At 46.5% G+C, this 27391-nt stretch overlaps 2 protein-coding genes across 2 annotated transcripts in view; both read right to left on the reverse strand.

Annotated features, from left to right (window-relative positions):
* Nucleotides 1-10796, reverse strand: part of plekhg4 (pleckstrin homology domain containing, family G (with RhoGef domain) member 4) — a 32681-nt gene extending 21885 nt beyond the window's left edge. The window contains exon 1 of the mRNA XM_069718379.1: nucleotides 10758-10796. Coding sequence (XP_069574480.1) covers nucleotides 10758-10781 — 24 coding nt within the window. The 5' untranslated portion in view covers nucleotides 10782-10796. The remainder of the gene's footprint in view (nucleotides 1-10757) is intronic.
* A 5750-nt stretch (nucleotides 10797-16546) lies between these two features.
* Nucleotides 16547-27391, reverse strand: part of slc9a5 (solute carrier family 9 member A5) — a 12836-nt gene continuing 1991 nt past the window's right edge. Inside the window, exons 2-16 of the mRNA XM_069718438.1 lie at nucleotides 25819-26121; nucleotides 25444-25607; nucleotides 24257-24335; nucleotides 23964-24141; nucleotides 23556-23776; nucleotides 23127-23329; nucleotides 22196-22285; nucleotides 20961-21031; nucleotides 20615-20741; nucleotides 20427-20518; nucleotides 20170-20296; nucleotides 19686-19835; nucleotides 19515-19584; nucleotides 18924-19052; nucleotides 16547-18842 (exon numbers count right to left, since the gene is read on the reverse strand). Coding sequence (XP_069574539.1) covers nucleotides 18256-18842; nucleotides 18924-19052; nucleotides 19515-19584; nucleotides 19686-19835; nucleotides 20170-20296; nucleotides 20427-20518; nucleotides 20615-20741; nucleotides 20961-21031; nucleotides 22196-22285; nucleotides 23127-23329; nucleotides 23556-23776; nucleotides 23964-24141; nucleotides 24257-24335; nucleotides 25444-25607; nucleotides 25819-26121 — 2591 coding nt within the window. The 3' untranslated portion in view covers nucleotides 16547-18255. The remainder of the gene's footprint in view (nucleotides 18843-18923; nucleotides 19053-19514; nucleotides 19585-19685; nucleotides 19836-20169; nucleotides 20297-20426; nucleotides 20519-20614; nucleotides 20742-20960; nucleotides 21032-22195; nucleotides 22286-23126; nucleotides 23330-23555; nucleotides 23777-23963; nucleotides 24142-24256; nucleotides 24336-25443; nucleotides 25608-25818; nucleotides 26122-27391) is intronic.

Consider the following 27391-nt stretch of genomic DNA (forward strand, 5'->3'; position numbering starts at 1 on the left):
GTCAGGACACATCACCATCACGCACATATACACACTGTATGCACACACACACACACACACACACCTGCTCTGAAAACACAGCGACTGGAGGCGGCTGCAGGTTTGACCTTTGACCTCACTGAGCTCCAGCATCAGAGTCACAACAAAAAGCTTTCATTTGAAACCTTTCAGAATAAACTGCTGCCGTCCTGTTTCTTCTTCTTTGGGGTTTTTTTTCACCGCAACCGCAGAACGAAAACAACAACAACAGACCTGCTGAGTCTTTTTGTTTCTTGTGTTTTCACAGCAGTTCACACCTCCATAAGAGCAGCTGGGGCTGCTGGGAGAAGAGGAGGAGGAGGGAGAGGAAGGGGAGGGGGCGGGGCAAAGAGGCCTCAGAGCTGAGACTGATAGGGCCGAGCCCCGACCTCCACCTGCAGCTAGTTTTTCTTAAAACAGAAGATTAGACTTTTTCCCACAGCGGAGACCTGACAGTTGGCCAGATGATCCACACACACACACACACACACACACACACACACACACACACACACACACACACACACACACACACACACACACACACACACACACACACACACACACACACACACACACACACACACACACACCTCTCTGAATAATTCTCATGCTGCTCAGTGAGCTGAGCACAAAGACTTCAAGGCCGCTCTGAGTGGAGGTAAAGAGGTGAAGCTCCTCTCCCTCTGGGACGCCACTTGATTTAAGGACCAAGCTAATCTGTGTGGGTGCTGGGGAGGTTGCAGGGGCCCCGAGGGGCCGAGCCCCAACCGTCAGAAGTCATGATGTCGGGGGTGAAGATGCGTCTCAACATTCACAGCCAAAACGTTTCAGTCCTACTGATCTGAGGTCAGACCCGGACATCATCCTCATCACCTTCCTCATCCTGTTGCCGCAGTAACCTGAGGCCGAGACCACATCCGTCTCTACACACTGATGATGACGCAATAAGACTGTACAATAACTCACCTCTGGCAAAATCCATCACACAATAACACTGTTGGTTGTCTGTTTTCTTGTTTGTTTAAATCTTTGCACTATTGTTTAGTTAGTTTTAATTTAATTTAATTATTCTATTTTATTGTATATACTGTACATTTTTATATTTAATATTTTACTGTTGTTTTATTGCTTTTCCTGTATTTATAATGCTGCTGTAGCGAAACCATTTCCCATTGTGGGATTAATAAAGTATCTATCTATCTATTAATCTATCTATCTATTATCTATCTATCTATCTATCTATCTATCTATCTATCTATCTATCTATCTATCTATCTATCTATCTATCTATCTATCTATCTATCTATCTATCTATCTATCTATCTATCTATCTATCTATCTATCTATCTATCTATTATCTATCTATTAATCTATCTATCTATTTATCTATTATCTATCTATCTATCTATCTATCTATTATCTACTATCTATCTATCTATCTATCTATCTATCTATCTATCTATCTATCTATCTATCTATCTATCTATCTATCTATCTATCTATCTATCTATCTATCTATCTATCTATCTATCTATCTATCTATCTATCTATCTATCTATCTATCTATCTATCTATCTATCTATCTATCTATCTATCTATTATCTATCTATCTATCTATCTATCTATCTATCTATCTATCTATCTATCTATCTATCTATCTATCTATCTATCTATCTATCTATCTATCTATCTATCTATCTATCTATCTATCTATCTATCTATCTATCTATCTATCTATCTATCTATCTATCTATCTATCTATCTATCTATCTATCTATCTATCTATCTATCTATCTATCTATCTATCTATCTATCTATCTATCTATCTATCTATCTATCTATCTATCTATCTATCTATCTATCTATCTATCTATCTATCTATCTATCTATCTATCTATCTATCTATCTATCTATCTATCTATCTATCTATCTATCTATCTATCTATCTATCTATCTATCTATCTATCTATCTATCTATCTATCTATCTATCTATCTATCTATCTATCTATCTATCTATCTATCTATCTATCTATCTATCTATCTATCTATCTATCTATCTATCTATCTATCTATCTATCTATCTATCTATCTATCTATCTATCTATCTATCTATCTATCTATCTATCTATCTATCTATCTATCTATCTATCTATCTATCTATCTATCTATCTATCTATCTATCTATCTATCTATCTATCTATCTATCTATCTATCTATCTATCTATCTATCTATCTATCTATCTATCTATCTATCTATCTATCTATCTATCTATCTATCTATCTATCTATCTATCTATCTATCTATCTATCTATCTATCTATCTATCTATCTATCTATCTATCTATCTATCTATCTATCTATCTATCTATCTATCTATCTATCTATCTATCTATCTATCTATCTATCTATCTATCTATCTATCTATCTATCTATCTATCTATCTATCTATCTATCTATCTATCTATCTATCTATCTATCTATCTATCTATCTATCTATCTATCTATTATCTATCTATCTATCTATCTATCTATCTATCTATCTATCTATCTATCTATCTATCTATCTATCTATCTATCTATCTATCTATCTATCTATCTATCTATCTATCTATCTATCTATCTATCTATCTATCTATCTATCTATCTATCTATCTATCTATCTATCTATCTATCTATCTATCTATCTATCTATCTATCTATCTATCTATCTATCTATCTATCTATCTATCTATCTATCTATCTATCTATCTATCTATCTATCTATCTATCTATCTATCTATCTATCTATCTATCTATCTATCTATCTATCTATCTATCTATCTATCTATCTATCTATCTATCTATCTATCTATCTATCTATCTATCTATCTATCTATCTATCTATCTATCTATCTATTATCTATCTATCTATCTATCTATCTATCTATCTATCTATCTATCTATCTATCTATCTATCTATCTATCTATCTATCTATCTATCTATCTATCTATCTATCTATCTATCTATCTATCTATCTATCTATCTATCTATCTATCTATCTATCTATCTATCTATCTATCTATCTATCTATCTATCTATCTATCTATCTATCTATCTATCTATCTATCTATCTATCTATCTATCTATCTATCTATCTATCTATCTATCTATCTATCTATCTATCTATCTATCTATCTATCTATCTATCTATCTATCTATCTATCTATCTATTATCTATCTATCTATCTATATCTATCTATCTATATCTATCTATCTATCTATCTATCTATGCGGATGATCTATCTATCCCTCATCTATCTATCTATCTATCTATCTATCTATCTATCTATCTATCTGATGATGCGGATGATGAAGAGGTCCCTCATCGCGTGCATCATTAATACAAAAATATATTCTTTTATTATATTAAAAAAATCAGTTCCTCCACAATTTCAGGTTTTTTTCAGCTTTTACCAAAAATGTCATGAAGTTTTAAGTCACTTTCTTTGCAGTTAAAATTGCAGGAATCAGAACTCTCTGATAAAGAGTCATATGTGTTGATTTCCTGTGATAATAATCCTGCTGCACGTCATAGAAACCTCTAATATAGAAAACAAAGGCTGCAGCTGCTGTCAAAATAAGATGGTTTAAAAAAAAATCACATTCATTCAAGAAAAAGTGTCTTACAGCTGAAAGTGGGGAGAAAACTGTGTTGATGATGAGGAGGAGAGGATGAAGGGCTGCTGGATGAAAAGGAGATATTTTTGCTGTTTGAACTTCTGTTGATCTTTGGGTTTTTACAGACAATCTGTGATTTTAGAATAAAACCCTGCAGGTTTCAGCTGAAGTAGGTCACAGTTCTTCTTCTGGTGTTAAATTCAGGCGGGGAGGGGGGAAGAGGGGGTTGTTGGGATCCCAGACGTTGGCAGGGGGGACGGGGGGTTCAGGTTTCAGGCCAGATCTGTCAGAGACCAACACTGGATCTGAGACTAGGACTCTGTCTGTGGTCCGTCCCACTCAACACCTGGACAACGAGCACTTCCTGTTGCTGACACACCGCAGAAATAAAAGCCTTTCCAGTGGAGCTGCAGCCTGCAGGTGACACCTGACCTGAGAAGTGGCAGGAACACAGCTCCCATCAGGGGGCGGGGCCAATGTCTGTGTTAAACATGATCCACATGCAGACCTGAGACTCTTCCTCTCTGACCGCCGTCTCCGACTCTTCCTCTCTGACCGCCTCTCCGACTCTTCCTCTCTGACCGCCTCTTCCTCTCTGACAGCTGTCGCCTCCTCTTCCTCTCTGCGCTGCCACTTGTTCACTCATCACCTCAACATTCCTCAGACCCCTCCCTCTTTTTACCCAGCAGCCCCTGCACACGTCCAGACACGTCTGAAGTTGACAGTGTGGGAGGAAGAGCGCCGACGCATCGTCAATGTCTGTTTCTGCTGAGGACGGACGGCTGGTCAACAACAACACCACGCCGTACTACAGCTTCATCTTCATCATCAACATCTTCATATAACACAACAATAATAACAACAACAACAACAACAACAGGCTGTCCTGAAGTGATAAAGTAACAGGAGGTTCTGATGGGTCCAGGTCTCAGCTGTGATCCGGACCCTCCTGATAGATTTACCGTGACTCTCCATACAGATCAATCCTCCAATCAGAGTGACAGGACTGAAGGTCAAGGCAGAAGTCAATGACAATAAACCTGCTTATTGATCAGGGACCAACATCTTTCCTATGAAGGTATGACATCCGGAGTCTGTCAGGCTCCGCCTCCTTTTTATCACTCCTTCAGGTCGAGACTCAGATCAATAACATTTCATCACAACTCAACACAAAGAGATCAATGAGTGAAGGTGAAGGTGAAGGTATGACCTCATTGATCAGCAGGGTCAGCTGACACCAGACCAGGACCAGGAGCAGAACCAGGACCAGCAGACAGACTACAGGAGGTGCTGAGGGACACACACTGATATGTTGTGCAGCAGCACACAAACATTCATGTCTGCTGCTGCATTTTACCCAGAATTCAGTGCGGCAGGTCATATGTATCTGGAAACTAAAGTTCTGACAGACAAAATGGCAACACTGCTGAGATCCTGTAAGGTGTGTGTTTAACATGTACTGACACACACACACACACACACACACACACACACACACACAGACAGTAATGACTGTTTAACCAACAGAACACACACCTCAGGACAAATGTTTGAAGCATACACCTTCATGGAAACGCAACACCCTGTCCCCTCCCCCGTCACAACAACCCTTACAACACACACACACACACACACACACACACACACACACACACACACACACACACACACACACACACACACACACACACACGCTGAGAGTGAAGTTAGTGATCTTACCATGATGTGTGCAGTGTATCAGCAGCTGGTTAATCCAGAGAGACATTTTACACCTTGTTTGTCTGTCTGTCTTTCTGCGTCTGTCTGTCTCTGTGCTGTGTTAGTGTCTCTTGTCCCCACAGCTCTGACTGCTGGAACTCACAGTTGAACCGCTCACATGTTAAGCCCCGCCCACTAGCTGCCAGTCATTCCTCCCCGGCCCCTCCCCCTTCCTCCTGGCCTCGTCTGTCTCTGTGTCTCCCTCTGCTGGCAGACCTCTGTAAGCATCATGAACTCTGTTATAAACAGATTTGCAGGTGTGGTTGAGTTCGGGACTGCTGACCGTGACCTCCCTGAGAGATGACTCAGCAGATAATCAGCTTGTGTGACGGATGTGACAGACGGAGACGCTTTGGTGATCAATATGATCAATTAAATATCCTTTTCATCAGCTTCAGTATTAATCCTGTTGGTCTCCTGATCATGTTCAATAAAACCCTTCGACCACCAACACGCAGCACCAACGAGCAACATGCAACACGTGACGCCAACGAGCAACATGCAACACGCGACGCCAACGAGCAACACGCGACGCCAACGAGCAACACGCGACGCCAACGAGCAACACGCGACGCCAACGAGCAACACGCGACGCCAACTGAAGATGTTCACCGTCACATTTTAACAGACGTGTCGACAATCAGCCGATGACATCACAACACTATGAACATGTTTTCCTGAACATGTGTTGGGGGAGGGAGGGGGGAGGGGGGCACCTCCACCTCCACTGACTGATCTCCTGAGAGACACCATTAACCCCATTAACCTGCTCTGTGTCTGTGTTCACTGTGTGTCTGTTTCCTGTCACATTAAGTGACAACAGAGGGACAAACAGGCGGAGGGAGAGGAGGAGGAGGAGGGAGAGGGAGAGGGAGAGGATGAGGAGGAGGGAGAGGAGGAGGAGGGAGAGGATGAGGAGGATGAGGGAGAGGAGGAGGAGGAGAGGAACACTTCTTCAAACAAAGCGATGCAGCGCAACAGCTGTAAAGATGTAATGACCAGATATCTATTCATCAATTATTATTATTGTTGTTTTCATGTTATGTCCCCCCCCCCCCACCTCCCTCTCCCCGCCACACACACACACACACACACACTATTCCACCCTTCACGGAGAAGGGAGAAATTCATCATGTTGGCCCCAGACTCCGAGGTGACCTTTGACCTTCAATGATGACTTGAGGGGAGGGGAGGGGGCGGGGGCTCGTGATGTTTTACATCTGACTGAAACAGTGTGTTCCTCTGAGGTCAAAGGTCAGCGGTATTTGAGACTGCCTGCTCAGTATTCGGGTCCACGTGTGGAACGATCCGTCTCTCCGCCGCTGCTGCCGAACAGCGCAGTGCATTGTGGGTAAAACCAGAGACAGGACGGGCGACTGCGAGGCAGCTGGGGAGGAAATGAAAAGTTTCCAGCCTGCAGGTGAACATCCAGCTCAGACACGCCATACGGAGAACAAAGTCAGTTCGACCAGGAGAAATATGGAAATACGCTTCATTTACTGGTCGGTTTGTTGAAGCGCTGAAGGTTGTTCTGGATTATTTATCTAAAGTTTGATCATCCGACTTCAGCCACAACACGTCCCTGCACATGGTTCACAATACAAGACTTTAAATTTGTATTTTTATTGACTCTCTTTGAATGAAACAAAAAAATTTTTTTTAATGAATTTCAACCAGATCGACAAAAACTGAAAACTTTATTTCCTCACTTGGAGGAATACAAAAAAATAAGTGGTGAAACGCTACACCGGCCGGCAAACAACACCTACGTCGTCGTTTCACAGCTAGTATTGGCGGTGTGAATGCAAACAACAACAACAACAACTTAGAACCTCTTCAGTTCTTAAAAACATTTGTTCCGAAAACGCCTGATCACCGCGGAGACCAATGAGCTGAGAGGAGGACACACACATCCATCACCTCAATGTACACACACACACACACACACACACACACACACACACACACACACACACACACACACACACACACACACACACACACACACACACACACACACACAGCATCTCACTGAGGCGTTTAAAATATGTGAGGGGGTTAATTATCCAGAGGCTGCATAGCTGCTGCAGGTGGGAGCTTGTCCCCGTGTTTGTGTGTGTGTGTGTGTGTGTGTGTGTGTGTGTGTGTGTGTGTGTGTGTGTGTGTGTGTGTGTGTGTGTGTGTGTGTGTGTGTGTGTGTGTGTGTGTGTGTGTGTGTGTGTGTGTGTGTGTGTGTGTGTGTGTGCCGTGTTTCAGGTCAGACTCTCTCTGGGGGATTTTCATTGACATGATGTGTTCCTAACTAGAGCTCTAAACTAATAAACGAGAGAGTTGAAGCCTCGAACAGCAGCTGAGCCCTTCAGTGACACACACACACACACACACACACACACACACACACACACACACACACACACACACACACACACACACACACACACACACACACATTAATATGAATGACTTGGATGTTGAAGTAGTTACACCCCAACAGTGACATCACCCGTTGTTTTCGGATTCTGTCCATCACCATCTTTGGTTTGGAGCAGGAAGTGACCATATTTGGACGAGCTGGGGGAGGAGCCAGCGGTGGATCTGACCGATCTGATCGGAAACCTGACAATACTACGTCCCGCCCACCGATAGCTGTAACCTGACTGCACCACAGGCCTGTCAATCAAACAGACACGCCCCCAAAAACAGGTCTCCTTGAATCTTCTTTTCTAATGAATGAGGGATTATTTTCAGATGGACCTCCAGAAAACTAAGAAGAAGGAGTGACTTTAGCTAACAACACCGAGATAACTGATGGACACATTTTATTCACTTTGGATTTGATGAGAGAAGTTGAATGGGAGTCTATGGAGCCGGAGGCTTTTTGGAGCCGACTTCTAGTGGCACTCGATGGTATTGCAGCTGAAGACACTTCTGGATCAGAACCATTTTACAGACCTGAAGCTACGAACTCTTTTATATCCAGACTGCGTTTCATTCTGGTGTTCACATCAGTTCTGCTCTGATGCTGCTCTCATTCACCTTGAAAACTCCTCCCATAAAACTCCCTGACATTCCAGGAATTCCAGGACCACAGAGTCCTTCAGATCCCTGAGATCCAGTTCAGGTTTACCACTTTTAAGATCCTCTTTTTTTTTTTTTTTTTACAGCTTTTCATGCAGCAGGTGGAACATTTAAGACACTCCTCTCAGTATGAATAAAATAATAAATAAATAAAACAGCAGGAGGAGAAGACACTCACCCTCGGTGACAAGGTAATCCAAACTGAAGCTGATCCGGACAAGATGAAGACCTCCAGACCTCCAGATAGCACACTGAACACAGCAGCATGTGCTCAGAGGAGCTGCTGGACTGAAAACTCAGACTGAAGCTCCTCCCACTGGTCTGTTTGAAGCCCAGGAGCCACACAAACAGCTGCTCCAACACACACACACACACACACACACACACACACACACACACACACACACACACACACACACACACACACACACACACACACACACACACACACACACACAGGCTGTTGGCAGCAGTTGTGAGGACATTTTTTTGGACAGTGGGTCTTTAAATAGCAGCAGAGCAGTGAACACCTTCTACTCTGCGCTGATCGGAAAAGAGTTTCAGTCCTCAGAGAAATACACGCAGCCCGTTTGGACTTCCTGTCAGTCTGTGACATCACAGACTCACGGTGATGTCATGCGTCTCGTCCTGTCCGACATTTTACATGGAGTCAACAGGCCGCAAGTAAAACCTGTGCTTGGTCTGGATGTGTCACTCAGAAAACTGTCAGCCAATCAAAGAGAGGATTAGTGATATCAATTAGCCTTAAATTCCTTCACATGTTCCTTTCAACATGTTGATGTGTTTGGTGACAGCGCCCCCTACATTAGTGGGTAGTTTTGTTCCTGACTGAAGGTGTCTGTGCTGCAATCTGATTGGTTGAATATCTGTGTGGGCGGGCGCTGAGTGATGGATACAGCAGCTGCTCGTACACACAGGTCAGACCGAATCCTCCGAACTACAGCTGGAAACGTTCAACACCAGTCTCTGGAGGAGCAATGGACACCTGCAGAGACTCCGAGGGAGGACAACTTTATGCAAACAGGCAGATTTTGAAATGAAAAGTGATTATTGAGAGATCAGAGTTGAGCTCCTTCAGAAGACTTCAGGGTGGTTTTAAAGCTTTTAAAGACTTCAGGCTGAAGAGAGCAGAAAGACAAACAGCTGGAGACCATAGACGTGTTTTCATTTCATCAGACAGCAGCTGGGAGGGATTCGCCCAAATCCAGTCTACCGAGGGGACGGCCAACACGTCCAACATTCCTGGAGACTGACCACGCCCACAGTCACGACAGTGACATTCACACTACCCCTCTAAACTGCATAAAACTAAAGGTTCTCCGTCCGGAGGTCTCGGAGGTTCTCCGTCCGGAGGTCTCGGAGGTTCTCCGCCCGGAGGTCTCAGACTCACATAGACAAACAGCAGCAGAAGAACTGATCGCTCTCTGAAACACGTCACATTGTATGAACACAACAAACAAACAGACAGTATAAAACTGCTGCTGCCGTACTCTGGGACATTGTTGTCTCTACTAATGTTGAGTGGCAGCTGGTCCCCCCCCTCAAAATCACTGACCTTTGTCCTCAAAGGGTCTTTAGTGGTTGCAGAGGGACCCCCGGTGTCTCCAGGGAGAAGACACGAGGGGACATCAGAACAAATGAATGATAAACAGTGTCAGTACTGAGTGAGAGTGAGTGTGTGTGTGTGTGTGTGTCTGTCTTTGTGTGTGTGTGTGTGTGTGTGTGTGTGTGACTGTGAGTGTGTGTCTGTCTTTGTGTGTGTGTGTGTGTCTGTCTTTGTGTGTGTGTGTCTGTCTTTGTGTGTGTGTGTGTGTGTGTGTGTGTGTGTGTGTGTGTGTGTGTGTGTGTGTGTGTGTGTGTGTGTGTGTGTGTGTGTGTGTGTGTGTGTGTGTGTGTGTGTGTGTGTGTGTGTGTGTGCGTGTGCGTGTGCGTGTGTCCAGCTGCAGACACCTGAGGACCTGGTCACACCAGCGAAGCAACAAGTCGGTCGACGTAAATAAACTCCGCAGCCTCGTTTCTAACCGACCTGGACTGGACCAATAGGAGCACAGACTGTAACCATGGTGACAGAAAGATCCAAACCCGCAGCCTACAGAACCTGTAGTGTGATGCCACCTGATGCAGCGAACCAGGTAAGGACACACAGGTGAACCCGGATCCACTGCAGCGGGTACAGTCGGACGGTCTGGCCGTTTCCACGACAACCAGTCTGCTGCTCACCTTCGTCTGCCGCTCCGCCTCCATGCCGCTGCTCGTCCGCCTCCGACTCCTCTGACGACAAACACACCTGTAAACGAGCGCAGAGCGGCCGTGAACAACAACAATCCGGTAACAACTGGACCAATAAGTCAGAACCAGGTCCGGTTCAGCAGAACATTTCACCGACCCGGTTCAGCAAGACATGAAAATAAAACTACTCGGTGAGTATTAACCTTCATGATAAACCGAGACAAAACAGAGATCTCGGTGGAGAACGACCCGGCGGCGGTGGGCGGAGCCCGAAGTACCGGGTGACCCGATGTCTGGCGTGCCTGTGTGTAACTGGGACATAAAGCCGTGATGTGAGTCTCGTCGGCGACCGTCGGCCCGCAGCAGGAATGTGTGTGTTCAGCCAAAACCGGGCCTGAACACAGAGCTGATCTACGTTAGCTCCGCCTCCAACTTCCTGCAGCGCTCAGGGCTGCTGCTGCTGCTGCGTGACAGTGAACATAATGAGTGGGAGGAGCTTCTGTGATCCGTGGGGAGGGGGGGGCCGCCGGGTCTCAGTCAGAGGAAGGCACATTTCTGTCCCTCTGCGTGGAGACACCAGAGGTGGGACTTGGACTTTTTAGATTTTAGCGTCAGAGTGAGAGATCCATCTGAGATGCTCCTCCTCTGTCCTCGTCCGTCTCCTCTGTCCTCGTCCTGCCGTCTCTCTGCTCCATCATTCAGTTCAGCCTTGAAGAGGCCTCAGTGGACTCCAGACCTTTCATGTGTCTTCCAGATGTCCCCTGAGACTCTTTAGAGACGACACCTGACCGCAGCTCCAGAGACCTACGACCTCCTTTCATCAGGCTGCTGAATATGTAGAGGCGAGGGACGGACGGACGGACAGAGAGCTGCAAACCACTGACTACAAACCCAGTCTGTCCACCAGTCTGTCCACCTCTGAGTCTGGTTCTGTTCATGTTGAACTGTTGGGCGTCACGGTGGTGCAGTGGTTAGCACTGTCACCTCACAGCAAAAAGGTTCCAGGTTCGAATCCGGTCCTGGGCCTTTCTGTGCGGAGTTTGCATGTTCTCCCTGTGCTTGCGTGGGTTCTCTCCGGGTTCTCCGGCTTCCTCCCATCATCCAAAAACATGCACCTCAGGTCAGGTTACCTGGCGCCGCGCTAGTGGCAGCCTGCTGCAGCATCTCCCCCCTGAGAGCCCCCCCTGAGAGCCCCCCTGCTGTAGCGAAGACATTTCCCCTCGGGGATTAATAAAGTGTATAAAATAAAAAAAACTGTTGGGTTCCTCTGTGATGTTCTTCACCCTCACTCTATTTAATCTATTTTTTTTACGTAACTTCTTTTATTGTGAAGTTCTCTGAACGTCACTTCCTGTGTGAACTGTATAAATAAAGTGTCCTATGGTGTTCTGACTGTGAGGAGTTAGTGGTGAGGTTCTGTTGTGTAACCGGGCCGTGTTCTATTCTGTGCTCGTGTGAGCGGTGAGGACAGGACGTGCAGCTGCAGAGTCGCTGATTATCAGGCTGAGGCGGCCTCGTGGGCCCGTCCGGGTCGTGTTCTGGATAATTACTGGTGCTGTGAGGCATTACAGGATGACAGCACCTCTATAAAACATCTCTGATGGAAAATTAGCACCCCGAGGTCCGACTGACAGGCAGAGCCTCCGAGCGACGCCGCGGCTCATCGCATAAGAATGCGAGCGGGTTTTCCACCTCACAGAACAATTCACAGGCAGCCAATGAGGAGCCGGGCCGGGCCGACCGATAAGCCCGGCAGAATGGTTCCATTCTTGGCCGTCCGGTCCGGGAGCTGCCCCTCTGTTTCCAAAGAAAGACCTCCCAGCCACGACAGATTACCCAGAAACCATTTTACCGAAAGGAACCGTCACCGAGGGTTACATAAAGTAGGGGGTCACTCAAAGTGCCATCACACATGGAGCAGAACCAGGGAGCAGAACCTTCTATTATTATAATATAAGTACAAACAGAACCAGGGAGCAGAACCTTCTATTATATTATTATAATATAAGCACAAACAGAACCAGGGAGCAGAACCTTCTATTATTATAATATAAGTACAAACAGAACCAGGGAGCAGAACCTTCTATTATATTATTATAATATAAGCACAAACAGAACCAGGGAGCAGAACCTTCTATTATTATAATATAAGTACAAACAGAACCAGGGAGCAGAACCTTCTATTATTATAATATAAGTACAAACAGAACCAGGGAGCAGAACCTTCTATTATATTATTATAATAGAAGCACAAACAGAACCAGGGAGCAGAACCTTCTATTATATTATTATAATAGAAGCACAAACAGAACCAGGGAGCAGAACCTTCTATTATATTATTATAATATAAGCACAAACAGAACCAGGGAGCAGAACCTTCTATTATATTATTATAATAGAAGCACAAACAGAACCAGGGAGCAGAACCTTCTATTATATTATTATAATATAAGCACAAACAGAACCAGGGAGCAGAACCTTCTATTATATTATTATAATAGAAGCACAAACAGAACCAGGGAGCAGAACCTTCTATTATATTATTATAATAGAAGCACAAACAGAACCAACAAACAGAACCAGGGGAGAGGACAGAACAGAACTGTGTACAGAAATACAAATGCAACAGCTGATGTTTTACTTCAACTCATGAAACCAAACAAGAGTGTTTATTTCTCAGATTTAAAATCCGTGTCAGTGAACACATCATCCACCTGCCAGGCGACTCTGCCACAATAAAAGCCCACAGGAGCAGGTTCTTCAGCATCGACCCCTTCAGACTATGACTTTAGATGTAAACTCGTACAGAGCAGCTGTTTCCTGTCTAAACCTCCAGCACACAAACAGTCTGCCACCTGCTGGTGTACAAGAGCAGTGCAGCACCTCCTCACTAGAAACCTCAGAGCAAACACACCTGATCACCCATCAAACAGTCTGAACATCTGGCTGCAGCTGTCCCTCATCCATCCGTCAGTCAGTCTGTCCATGGACGAAGGAGGAAAAACACTTCTACATAAAACCAGAGGTGGATTATCAGGTTACTAATCAATCAATCAATCGATCATCAATCAGTGGGTTCAAACCAACCAGGGTCAAACACTCAGGTTTGATATCAGCAGCCAATAAAACTGCACAGCTTCAGCCTGTCACTCACAAAATGTCCCTTTTTTTAACTTTTCACAAATAGAATAAAGGTTTCACAAATCAGAAACTGTGTTTTAGAGAATATTTAGTCCCTCTGGGATTATTTAATCCAGGTTTGACCTGTCTGAGTGCTGTTTGTTTTTAATGTAGATTCCGTCCAAAGTGGTCCAGATGTGGAGAAGAAGTGAAATGTCTCTTTTTCTTTTACAAATGGAATGAAAGTTGTCAAAAAAAAAATAAAAGACGTTTCAGACCGAGTTCAGGCTTCAACTGAAATGTTCAACAACAACAACAACAACAACAACAACAACAACAGGAGTACTTCGGGCTCATTACGTGTTAAATCAACGTGGTGCACGTGACCCCTGCTGGGCAACAGGCAGCTAATGTTAGCCAGCTAAACCGCCAAAACCCATCAGCCTGCTAGTTAAATTATAAACTAACTAACTAGTTTACCTGCCTCAGCCAGCTGGGACCAATCAGCGAGTTAACATGCTAATCAGCTAGCTGAGCTCCCGGGTTACCCGCCCAAACACCGGCGGCAGCACTGGATTATGCTAACTGTTATCAGCTAAGCTAACAGCTAGGTTAACCGCCTGAGGCCCGCCGGGAGGCCGCCTGAGGCCGTCTGAGGCCCGCCTGGAGGCCGCCTGAGGCCCGCCGGGAGGCCGCCTGAGGCCCGCCGGGAGGCCGCCTGAGGCCGCCGGGAGGCCGCCGGGAGGCCGCCTGAGGACCGCCGGGAGGCCGCCTGGAGGCCGCCTGAGGCCCGCCGGGAGGCCGCCTGAGGCCCGCCTGACGCCCGCCGGGAGGCCGCCTGGAGGCCGCCTGAGGCCCGCCGGGAGGCCGCCGTACTCACCGCTTCTTCTCCGGGAGTCCTCCAGCTGCTCCGCGCGGCCTTCACCTGGTTCACCTGTGCACCTTTTTTTATTTTTATTTTTTATTCTGAATATCGACACCTCAGAGACAAACTCACGTACACCACGTAACAAACGCCCCGGCCGTATAGTGACGTCACTGCGTCACGTCGGGTCGTCAGTTTAACAGCAAAAACACAAGAAACGACTTTTTATTGATCAGTTTAACAGCAAAAACACAAGAAACGACTTTTTATTGATCAGTTTAACAGCAAAAACACAAGAAACGACTTTTTATTGATCAGTTTAATAAAGCAAAAACACAAGAAACGACTTTTTATTGATCAGTTTAATAAAGCAAAAACACAAGAAACGACTTTTTATTGATCAGTTTAATAAAGCAAAAACACAAGAAACGACTTTTTATTGATCAGTTTAATAAAGCAAAAACACAAGAAACGACTTTTTATTGATCAGTTTAACAGCAAAAACACAAGAAACGACTTTTTATTGATCAGTTTAATAAAGCAAAAACACAAGAAACGACTTTTTATTGATCAGTTTAACAGCAAAAACACAAGAAACGACTTTTTATTGATCAGTTTCCTGTTGTTCAGGCTGAATGTGAGAAAGTGAAGGACACTCATAGATAAATAAATATTAAAAATCAGTCACTGAGCTGCACTAACACATTAATCAAAGTTAAATTTTTGCTGTTTGAATGAAACAATAAAATAGAAGGGATGGTGAGATGTGTGAAGGATGAACGAAAACTGAACAAAGAGTTCAGTCAGAAAAAGAAAAAGCTGATTTCTTCCTCAGAGAGCAGAAGTTTGGCACAAAGACGTTGTTTTTAATGTTTCCACACGATGACCTGAATCGCAGGTGAAACGAGACTGAGACAGAAAACTGGACGCTCTGATCCGCAGCGGCGGTTCTGGCGGGTTCTGAGCTGGAACCCGAGACTCTAAAACTGGTCCTGGGTGAGCTCCAGCTTCAAGTGTGTTTTACAGCACGAAGGCCTTTCTACTAGCAGCAACATGAGGCAGCAGAGACGGCGCCGACCACCTGCAGCCGCCGAGCATCATCATCATCATCATCATCATCAGAGGTCCTGATGGCCAGGAGCTCCTGTGTGCTGTGTTCAAGTCACGTGAGTTTTTATATATACTGTATATATATATATATATATATATCAGTAGATAAGAAGAAACTCCTTATTTTTCCTGCTTGATTGGAATTTTATATATATATAAATATATAAATATATATATATATATTTATATATTTTTTTTTCACATTTTCACTATTTTATTGTTTCATTAAAACAGCAAAAATTTAACTTTTATTAATGTGTTAGTGTGTTATTTTCTGTCATATATATATAAAATTCCAATCAAGCAGGAAAAATAAGGAGGTTCTTCTTTTTCTTTAAATACAGCAGTTCAAATGTGGGACTTTAAAATGCCTGAAAGGTTTTAAACCAATCATCATCCATCAGTGATGTAATCTACCATCAGTGATGTCATCAACCATCAGTGATGTCATCGTTGGTTTGTGAACGTTATGAATCCTCCAGTTCAGATTCTGTCCGTTAACATCTTGATAGTTCAGAGCGGTTTGGAGCAGGAAGTGACCATATTTGGACGAGCTGGGGGAGGAGCCAGCGGTGGATCTGACCGATCTGATTGGAAACCTGACGATACTACGTCCCGCCCACCGATAGCTGTAACCTGACTGCACCACAGGCCTGTCAATCAAACAGACACGCCCCCAAAAACATTTATTTTTTATTTTTTTTATTTTAATCTTCTTTTCCAATGAATAAGGTATTATTTTCAGATGGACCTCCAGAAAACTAATCTGTAAGTGTGAATTTAGCGAATGACATGCAGGAAACTTGTAGAATAATTTTTTATTGACTGAGAATTTCATGAGAGAAGTTAAATGGGAATCTATTTTTTTGGAGCCGACTCGGTGGGAATGCAGTTCAAGGAACTTCTGCATCTGAACCATTTTTCGGAGCCGGAAGCTCTGATCCAGTTTGTGTTTTTTCTGAATCTTTCCGACCACCCGTCACATGACCTGAATGCAGCATCTGCATGCATGCAGCACGCTGCGGCTGCAGGACGGCGATCGACCCGACGCAACTGAAGCTGAGAGAGAAAGCAGTTTTAAGGCAAAAAACATTCTTTGGCAAAACAAGAGAAAAACTACAGAAAAAAACACGTTGGTCTGCTGGTGGAATACAAACATGTGGACGGTCTCCAGCCACACACGCACGCGCACACACGCACGCACACACACGCACGCACGCACACACACACTGGACAGAGCACACGCACACACACACACACACACACACTGGACAAAGCACACACAAACAGCGTAGAAATGTCTTTACACACTTTGGTCATTTGAACAAACGACTTTAGATTTGAGATATTTGCAGCGTTACAAACATTTTAAAATGAGCGGAATAAATACAGACAGTCATGTGTCGCTCAGGTTAAAGATGAAGCGGAGTGGGTCGGAAACCCCTCTGTGCAGCACCGCCCCCTGCTGGACGGACCTCTTAAAGGACATTTAAAGTTGAATAAAAAAGTATTTCTGACAGTGAAATGATGAATGTACTTAATAATAATTATAATAATATGTTTTTAACTGAGGAATATAAAATCAGGTCCAAACTGCAGAGAGGGGTTGAAACACACGTCATCACAGCAGGATGTTTTTCATATGAAACTCGTGCTGGTGAGTTACCGTGGTTACATAATATTATAACATCCAAGTTGTGATCAAATCCATCGGTTCACCTGCAGCACGATGCTTATGATTGATTATAGAGTATTAACTACAGATTGGATCAATACGACGGACCGACAGCAGAGCAGCAGTGAGATGAACTGAGATCAGACGACTTTCGATTTAACACTTCACATACACTCAAACCAGCAGTGGGCGGAGCCACCGACAGGTACAGGTGTGCCTCTGTGCTCCACCACCTGACTCTGGTACGTGGAGAGCCTCCTGAAACGGTTTCACTCCAAATCATCGACATGTATTACAGACAACAGTTTAACGCACTTTCAGGGCCGAGAGAGTCGGAGCGTTTGTTCTGCTCTGAGACTTCAGACTTAATTAAATTGCTTTTACATTTTTTTACATCCACTCATTTAAAATGTGCTGTGAGGATTTTGTAAAGACTCACACGGCTGGTTTGAGTGTGAACATGAGATCTGCTGTTGACCTGGTCGACCTCCACCTGCACCTCCACCTCCACCTGTACTGTGTCTCAACTGGTGATGTCAGACTGAGAGGAGCAGTGATTGGACGAGCAGGTGACCTCTGACCTCTGACGGTGAGCTCAGACTCCAGCAGGAGTGGAGGCAGGGCAGGTGAGGAGCTGGTTTCCTATTGGACGGCTGCCTGATGTGTGCTCATGTGCTGTGTGTCCTGAAGCTCCTGATTGGTGGAGAGCCGACCAGCTGTTACAGCTGGGTGGGGCCTCGACTATGCGGCTCACTGCTGCCAGGAGGGGGCGCCGTCACCAGGCTCCTCAGGTACACGCAGGGGTTCCTCCTCCTGTCGGAGCCAGGGGCGGAGCCTGGTGGAGGCGGGGGAGGTGGCAGCGAGCCGGGGGGCCTCAGAGACGACATGAGCGGCCGCATCTCCTGCGACACCTCTTCCTCCTCCTCCTCCTCCTCCTCTTTCTTCTTGTTCTCCGGGAAGCAGAAGGAGCCCTGGGACACCTGAGCTCCGATGGAGGTGGTGCTGCCGGAGGTGCTGCCCGGCGGGGTGTAGGAGGCCGGGCGGGGTCCTCCCAGCCTGGCGAGGGCGCTCACCCGCGGGTGGACGGGCTCGCCGGGGAGTGCGGGGGGGGAGGAGATGCTCTCCAGGGAGGAGATGCTCTGGTTCCAGGCCTGCTGCAGGTCCACGGGGATGATCTTTGTGGCCTCGACGGACACGCAGGGGGGGGGTGAGCCCACGCCGCCCTTCCACGGCAGGTGGGCGTTGCCGGTAGAGGGGGAGGGGGGAGCGGCCGCCGGACTCTGACAGACGTCCAGAGCAGCTGGGACTGAAGGAGACAGCAGGACGTTAGAGATGGAGGGTCATCGTCCGTCATCGTCAGAGGGTGTAAAACCCAACGGATCTCTACCTGATTTGGGTCGTTGTTTTGGTGTTTCGGGTTTTCGGGCGATGAAGGTGATCCCGACGTCTTCCTCCCGCTCTGCGTCCGAATGTCCGCCTTTGTCCTCCTCCGACTCCACAGGAACGACCACCGGATCTGAGCAGACACGAGGCTTTAAAAGTGCTGCAGGTTCCCTCTGCACAGAGCACGCTACCTTTTTCCTCCCTTTTCCAGTCTTTATGCTAAGCTAACCTTCTGTTTCCAGTCTTTAAGCTAAGCTAACTGTCTGTTTCCAGTCTTTGTGCTAAGCTAACTGTCTGTTTCCAGTCTTTGTGCTAAGCTAACCTTCTGTTTCCAGTCTTTGTGCTAAGTTAACTATCTGTTTCCAGTCTTTGTGCTAAGCTAACTGTCTGTTTTCAGTCTTTGTGCTAAGCTAACTGTCTGTTTTCAGTCTTTGTGCTAAGCTAACTAGCTGTAGCTTAATATCTGATCATGTGACTCTCGCAGAGAACGACCAGAAGAAGAACCCAGTAAACTCTGACCGGTTCCTCTAATTAAAGGCGATCAGAGTATTGATCGACAGTAGATGTGTTAAAGCTGTTCGTTTTGTCTCGTCACCTTTGTCCTGCCAGCTGACGTTGCGTCGCGGTTTGTCTTCGCCGCCGTCCTTGGACTCGGATCCTCGGCGCTGGTGAAGTGAGACAGAACAAATGTCAGCTGGATGAAGAACTCAGAACTTTACTGACGTAACAGTACTGAGGTGTCGTGAACTAGTGAAACGGGTCGGACCTTCTTCAGGCTGCGCTCCTTCTTGTGCCGTTTGTGTCGGATGGACTTGAACGTCTCCATCCGGCTCTTCATGTTCCTCTGAAACACCTCCCGGTCCTGGCGCTCCTTCTCCCCCAGAGGCATGAAGTGTCGGCTATAGTGGGACTGATACTGAACAGGGACAACACGCCTCAGTCAGAACCGCCATCAGGACTCACACGGAACCAGGTTCTGTTAGTGAACTGAGACTTCAAAGACCACAACAACCCTGAAACCCTGAAACTCTGAAACCCTGAAAACCTGAAAACCTGAAACCCTGAAATCCTGAAACCCTGAAATCCTGAAAACCTGCACCTCTGACTGCCTTTACAACCTCCACGTCTTTAAGGATCCCTCGACCTTCCACAAGGACCCCTAAACTTTCTTCAAGAACCCCAAAACCTCTTTAAGAACCCAAAAACTTCTTTAGGAATCAGAAACCTCTAGAACTCTCGGGGAACCTTACCCGTCTCCTGGGCTTGTACAGGTTTCCGGCGAGGAAGTGGTGCGTCTCCGTGTCCTCCTCCACTTTGGCTCCGGGGACGTTGTCGATCACCTGAAGGTCCAGACACACACCGCTGCCATTCTCACGCCTGGAACAACCAACACCGCACAGTTAGCATGATGCTAACACCACCTCAGGCCCCGCCTCTTTTCACATCACGAGATCCCAGAACGTTGTGGATTTTTCTGTTGAGGTGTTTTTACAGTCACGTGACTCACAGGTAGTTTGTGACGTTGGTGACTTCGGGGAACGAAGCTCTGCTGGCCATCGAGGGCAGAGACAGACGGGCCGAGGTCAGGACGTTCCCACCCTGCACACACACACACACACACACACACACACACACACATGAAAACACACACAAACACACATGAAAACACACACACACACCCCTGCTGTGTCCTACCTGGTCGATGACGCTGATGGCGTCCCTGATGTTGATCTTCTGATAGGCCTCCCACAGTTCACTCTTCCTGTAAACTGACTTCCTGAGCAGCAGCTTACTGAGGTAGTTCTTATCAAATTGCTCCCACCTGAGACGGAAAGACAGACGGAGACAGAGAGACAGTTTTGCAGTGATGTTGTTGTCGTGTTGCAGTGCTGTTGTCGTGTTGCAGTGCTGTTGTCGTGTTGCAGTGCTGTTGTCGTGTTGCAGTGCTGTTGTCGTGTTGCAGTGCTGTTGTCATGTTGCAGTGCTGTTGTCATGTTGCAGGGCTGTTGTCGTGTTGCAGGGCTGTTGCGGTGCGTCTCACTTGTCCCTCCAGTGGTGATATCCCTGCAGTCCTGCGATGTCCTCCACTGCAGTCAGAATGTGGTCAAAGGCCTGAAGACACACAGAAAGTCTGGTTCTGTTCACTGCATCACGTGTTGTTGCATCACATGTTGCTACATCATGTGTTGTTGCATCACGTGTTACTGCATCACGTGTTTATGCATCACAGGTTGTTGCATCACGTGTTGTTGCATCACATGTTGCTCCATCACATGTTGCTGCATCACATGTTGTTGCATCACATGTTACTCCATCACATGTTGCTGCATCACATGTTGCTGCATCACATGTTGCTGCATCACATGTTGCTCCATCACATGTTGCTGCATCACGTGTTGCACTGACCGTCTGCATCACATGTTGCTGCATCACATGTTACTCCATCACATGTTGCATCACGTGTTGCTGCATCACATGTTGCTGCATCACGTGTTGCTGAATCACGTGTTGCTGCATCACATGTTGCTCCATCACATGTTGCTGCATCACATGTTACTGCATCACATGTTGTTGCATCACGTGTTGCACTGACCGTCTGCATCACATGTTGCTGCATCACGTTACTCCATCACATGTTGCATCACGTGTTGCTGCATCACATGTTGCTCCATCACATGTTGCTGCATCATGTGTTGCAATGACTGTCTGCCTCACATGTTGCTGCATCACATGTTGCTGCATCACGTGTTGCTGCATCACATGTTGCTGCATCACGTGTTGCTGCATCACGTGTTGTTGCATCACATGTTGCTCCATCATATGTTGCTGCATCACATGTTACTGCATCACGTGTTGCACTGACCGTCTGCATCACATGTTGTTGCATCACGTGTTGCTGCATCACATGTTGCTCCATCACATGTTGCTGCATCACATGTTGCAATGACCGTCTGCCTCACATGTTACTGCATCACATGTTACCGCATCACATGTTACTACATCACATGTCGTTGCATCACGTGTTGCACTGACCGTCTGCATCACATGTTGCTGCATCACGTTGCTGCATCACATGTTGCTGCATCACGTGTTGCACTGACCGTCTGCATCACATCTTACTGCATCATGTGTTGCCACGTCACGTGCTGCCGCATCACGTGTTGCCGCGTCACGTGTTGCCGCATCACGTGTTGCCGCATCACGTGTTGCCACATCACGTGTTGCAGACGGTCAGTGCAGAGCAGCGAGCAGTCGTAGAGGAAGTGATGATGTCACCCTCTCGTGGATCTCCTCGTTGATCGTCGGCTTCCTGCTGGTGGATCGAGGAACTTTGAGCCAGTTCACCAGCGGTTTGATGGTCAGACCCTGCAGAGGAGACACATCCTGGTCAGAAACATGTGGACCACAGTCGTGATGTCACTTCCTATCTAGCCTTTTAATATCAATGAGACACGTCTTTGTCTCCGTCCCGGAGCCTCAGTTTGAACCACGGCGTCCTCCTTCCTGCCGTCTGTCCAATGACACCAGAATAAAACCCTGAAACTCAGAGGACGTCTGTGGGAGTCATGACATTCTGCTGAGTCACCGTGGGAAAGAAGAAACAACCTCGACATGAGAATACACACTTCAGATTTAGTGTGTGTTTCCACTTTTACATGTAAATACACACTGATGGACCGGCTGCTGCTGCTGCTGCCTCTTCCTTCAGACAGACTGTTTTCACGTAGATACATGAACTGATGAAGAGGATGTTTACTGCACAGATGAAGCTCCCCGCCCTCCAGACGACCCTGAATCACAGTCCACGTGGTTTTTATGAGAAATCTGAGGGTTGGCGGTATCTCAGGAGCCGAACTGATACCAAACCTCCTCGAAGTAACTCCAACGTGCCTCAGTGTTTCAATGAATATTTGTTTTTGTGAAAGTTTTTTTTATCGCAGACTCGTCGCCCACTGAGCATGTCGGAGATGATTCCGATTCACAGCCAACAGGAGGATTACCCCACAGATTACGATCAATAACCTGTTTGTATGTCTGTCTGTCTGTTTGTTTGTTTGTTTGCATGTCTGTCTGTTTGTTTATCTTTTATGTCTGTCTGTCTCTGGTGTTTTTGTTTGTTTGTATGTCTGTTTGTTTATTTTTAATGTCTGTCTGTCTCTCTGTTTGTTTGTATTTATGTTTGTTTGTTTGGGTTCGTCGCTCCCACCTGGAACATGACGGTGAAGAAGACGACCACGATCGTCGTGGCGACAAAGTAGTCCTTGGCTTTGACCCGCTCGCCGTCCAGCAGCACCACCAGGGCGAACGCCACCGCCCCCCGCAGGCCGCCATACGACATCACCACCTGGTCGATCTTGTCCAATGGGACGAGGCGGAAACGGTTCAGAACCCAGGTCTGACCAATCACACCTGCGGGAAAGTTAGAACGATAAACGATGTTTAGAACTATTTCTCTGATCCTATCTAACGTGTGAAGTGAGCGCGCTCAGTAACGATCAGCTGAGAAGCTCCGATCGGAAACAAAGCTGCTTTATTCCTGCAGGGATCGTCACTCTGACGGATTTTCATCAGCCAGGTGCTCAGACTGTTTGTAGGTGAAAACTGTTTTGTGACGTTTAAAAGGAGGGTGACTGACCGACAGCTCTGAAGACGAAGATGAAGACGAGGGTGCAGGACACCAGGCCGGTGTCCCAGGCCCACTTGGACTTGTCCACCGCCGAGATGCCCAAGAAGATGAAGATGATGGTCTCGGCGATGCTGGCCAGAGTCTTCATTGTGTACTTCACCGTGGTCCGAGACTTCTGGGAAATGTTGGCCTCCACGTATTTGTTGGCTCCGATGCCACAGAAGGTCATTCTGACATACCAACATTATAACGTGTAAAAATCACTTCCTGTTTGTGTCGCAGAATAATCAGAGTGTGTTTGGACTCGTACTGGTTCAGATGATTACACTAGTTCTACTGGTTGAACTGGTTAAATTGGTTGTACTGGTTACTGTAGTGATACTGGTTGAACTGGTTGAACTGGACAGGCCGACTCACGATAGGATGGCGGACAGCGAGAAGAGCTCGGCGGTCAGGTAGGCGAGGTAGACGAGCAGGAAGACGAAGAGCGGCTCGATGATCCGAACCTTCTTCGTGAAACGAGTGATAAAGCCGAGGATGACGGCGAAGACCAGACCAACCAGAGTCCCCCCGATACTGACGATGAGGAAGGAGGCTGAGGAGGAGGAAGAGGAACAGGAGGAGGAGGAAGAGAAGGAGGAAGAGGAGGAGGAAGAAGAGTGAGTGACAGAAGTCAACTGACGTCAGACTTCGTCTTTCTGTAAACTCACCGACTCCTTTGAAGTAATCTGCTGTCTGAACGTTCTCCGCTCCGACTTCCACGAAGGAGATGTAGACTTTATATAAAACCTGCAGAGGACAGAAGGTCTGGATCAGAACCGATCAGAACCGATCGGAACGCTTGCAATGTTTTGCAGCAGTGATTAAAAGATGCAGGAACACAAGTGCATCATGGGAAACTTGAAGTGTTTTCCGTCTTCGGGGCGGAGAACTCCCACACTTTGTTTTTTTTCCACTTCTCGGTGGATTAGCTCGTGTTCTGAGTGCTGCTGAGGATTACAGCTGCAGTTAATCTGCTCTCAGCTCATTAATCTCTGCTCCATCCAATTCAACAAGGTACCGACCAAACTGGAACGTTGGAGCGGTCGGTTCTTCACGAAGGAACGATTTCTGTTCTTCACAAAGGGTCAGAAACATAAACTGAACGTAAAAGAGTTCGTAGCTTCAGGTCTGTAAAATGGTTCTGATCCAGAAGTGTCTTCAGCTGCAATACCAGCGAGTGCCACTAGAGGTCGGCTCCAAAAAGCCTCCGGCTCCATAGACTCCCATTCAACTTCTCTCATCAAATCCAAAGTGAATAAAATGTGTCCACCAGTTCTCTCGGTGTTGTTAGCTAAAGTCACTCCTTCTTCTTAGTTTTCTGGAGGTCCATCTGAAAATAATCCCTCATTCATTAGAAAAGAAGATTCAAGAAGACCTGTTTTTGGGGGCGTGTCTGTTTGATTGACAGGCCTGTGGTGCAGTCAGGTTACAGCGATCGGTGGGCGGGACGTAGTATCGTCAGGTTTCTAATCAGATCGGTCAGATCCACCGCTGGCTCCTCCCCCAGCTCGTCCAAATATGGTCACTTCCTGCTCCAAACCGCTCCGAACTAACAAAGATGGTGACGGACAGAATCTGAACTGGAGGATTCATAACGTTCACAAACCAACGATGACATCACTGATGGATGATGACATCATTGATGGTTGATGACCTCACTGATGGTTGATGACATCACTGATGGTTGATGACATCATTGATGGTTGGAACAGATCTCAGGAAAAGCTTTTCAGGCTGCAGTACCACAAGTGACCACTGGGTGATTGCATCATTTACATCCTTTATCAGATAGATACTAATTTCTGTGTGTGTGTGTGTGTGTGTGTGTGTGTGTGTGTGTGTGTGTGTGTCTCACCACTGTGACGGCGTCGTTCAGCAGCGACTCTCCGAACACGATGATGAAGAGCATGTCGTTAATGTGAACCTCCTCGAACACGGCCAGCACCGCCACCGGGTCGACCGCCGAGATCAGAGCGCCGAACAACAGGAAGTCCAACAGGTCGGCCTGCACACGCTCATCTACACACACACACACACACACACACACACACACACACACACACACACACACACACACACACACACACACACACACACACACACATATACACACACATACACAAATATAGTTACTGACTTCTGACCCCAGTTATTGAACTATGACAGTAATTATTGACCCCTGACCCCAGTTCCTGACCCCGGTCCCTGACCCCTGACCCCGGTCACTGACCTATGACCCCCATCAGCTTGGCGGCGTACAGGCAGAATCCGGTACAGAATGCGTTCCACAGCGTTCCCACCACGGCGTACAGCAGGATGGCGCCCAGGTTGTCGAAGAAGAGGCGGGCCGGCATGAAGTAGCCGGCGTCGCCCACGATGGTCGGCAGCAGGAAGAGGAAGAAGAGGGCGGGCTCTAGCTGGTACAGCTGCTTCTTATTGGCTACGAGGACGACCCCGCCCAGAACCAGACCCAGCAGGATCAGCATGCAGCTCTCTGGAACCACCGTGGTGAAGCGCTGGGAGAAGTGGAACACTGCAGCACAAGCAGACACAGTCCATCACCACCTCCTCCTGACCTCCTCCTCACCTCCTCCACCATCTCCTCCACTTCCCACACCTCCTCCTGGCCTCCTACACCTCCTCCTGTCCTCCTCCTCCTGACCTCCTCCTCCTGACCTTTACTGGTTCCTCCTTTCCTTCTCCACCTCCTCCCGACCTTCACTGCTCCTCCTGTTCTCCTCCACCTCCTGCTGTCCTCCTCCATCTCCTGCTGTTCTCCTCCACCGCCTTCTGTCCTCCTCCATCTCCTGCTGTCGTCCTCCACTGCCTTCTGTCCACCTCCACCTCCTCCTGACTTTCACTGCTTCCTTCTTTCCTTCACTGCTTCCTTCTCTATTTCCTCTTTACCTGATTGGACGATGCCCCCCACCTGCTTGGCTCTAATTGGTCTGTTCTGGAAACAGCTGCTGACTCATGATTAATTTCACACCAACAGGATCAAGAGGTGACGAGTCACATCATCTGCTCTCTGATTGGTCGATGTGTTTGTAAAAAAAACTAAATGCATACGAAACCAGCTGATTGTTGTGATGTTTGAGTGTGTGTACGTGTCTCTGTGTGTGTGTGTGTGTGTGTGTGTGTGTGTGTGTGTGTGTGTGTGTGTGTGTGTGTGTGTGTGTGTGTGTGTGTGTGTGTGTGTGAGACATGTTATGAACACACAAATGACACACACACACACACACACACATGAAAGGCTCCTGCGTCTGCTTCTGTTTCCATGATGATCTTTTTCCACCAATCAGACGCTCCGCTCTGAGGTCACATTAACGAGTCCTCCGTCCGTCATCTTCAGTTTCCATCCCAGAGGAGCTGCGACCTTCAACTCAACAAAGTTCCTCAACAATCTAGTTTCAATAAGAAAAATACGCCAGAAACTTGGATTGTGTTGTTGTTGTTGTTATTGTTGTTGTTGTTTGATCTGTTTATTTGTTTTGAGCCACAACATGCAGAAGAGACGCACAAAAAAGCTCTCAGCAGGGGGCCTCTACACACACACACACACACACACACACACACACACACACACACACACACACACACACACACACACACACACACACACACACACACACCAGACGGACACCGAGGACAGAAACATTGAGAACACTCAGCTGCTCCACATGAACGTTTACATTCATCCGCCGCTGAAAGTAGTTCCCAAATAAATACAACATGTGTTTGAAGAAAACCATCAGTGATGTCATCAACCATCAGTGATGTCATCAACCATCAGTGATGTCATC

The sequence above is a fragment of the Brachyistius frenatus genome, unplaced genomic scaffold (assembly GCF_029030835.1).
Source record: "Brachyistius frenatus isolate BFR_SWC_R1_liver_20210118 unplaced genomic scaffold, ASM2903083v1 Contig_191, whole genome shotgun sequence".
NCBI lineage: Eukaryota > Metazoa > Chordata > Actinopteri > Embiotocidae > Brachyistius > Brachyistius frenatus.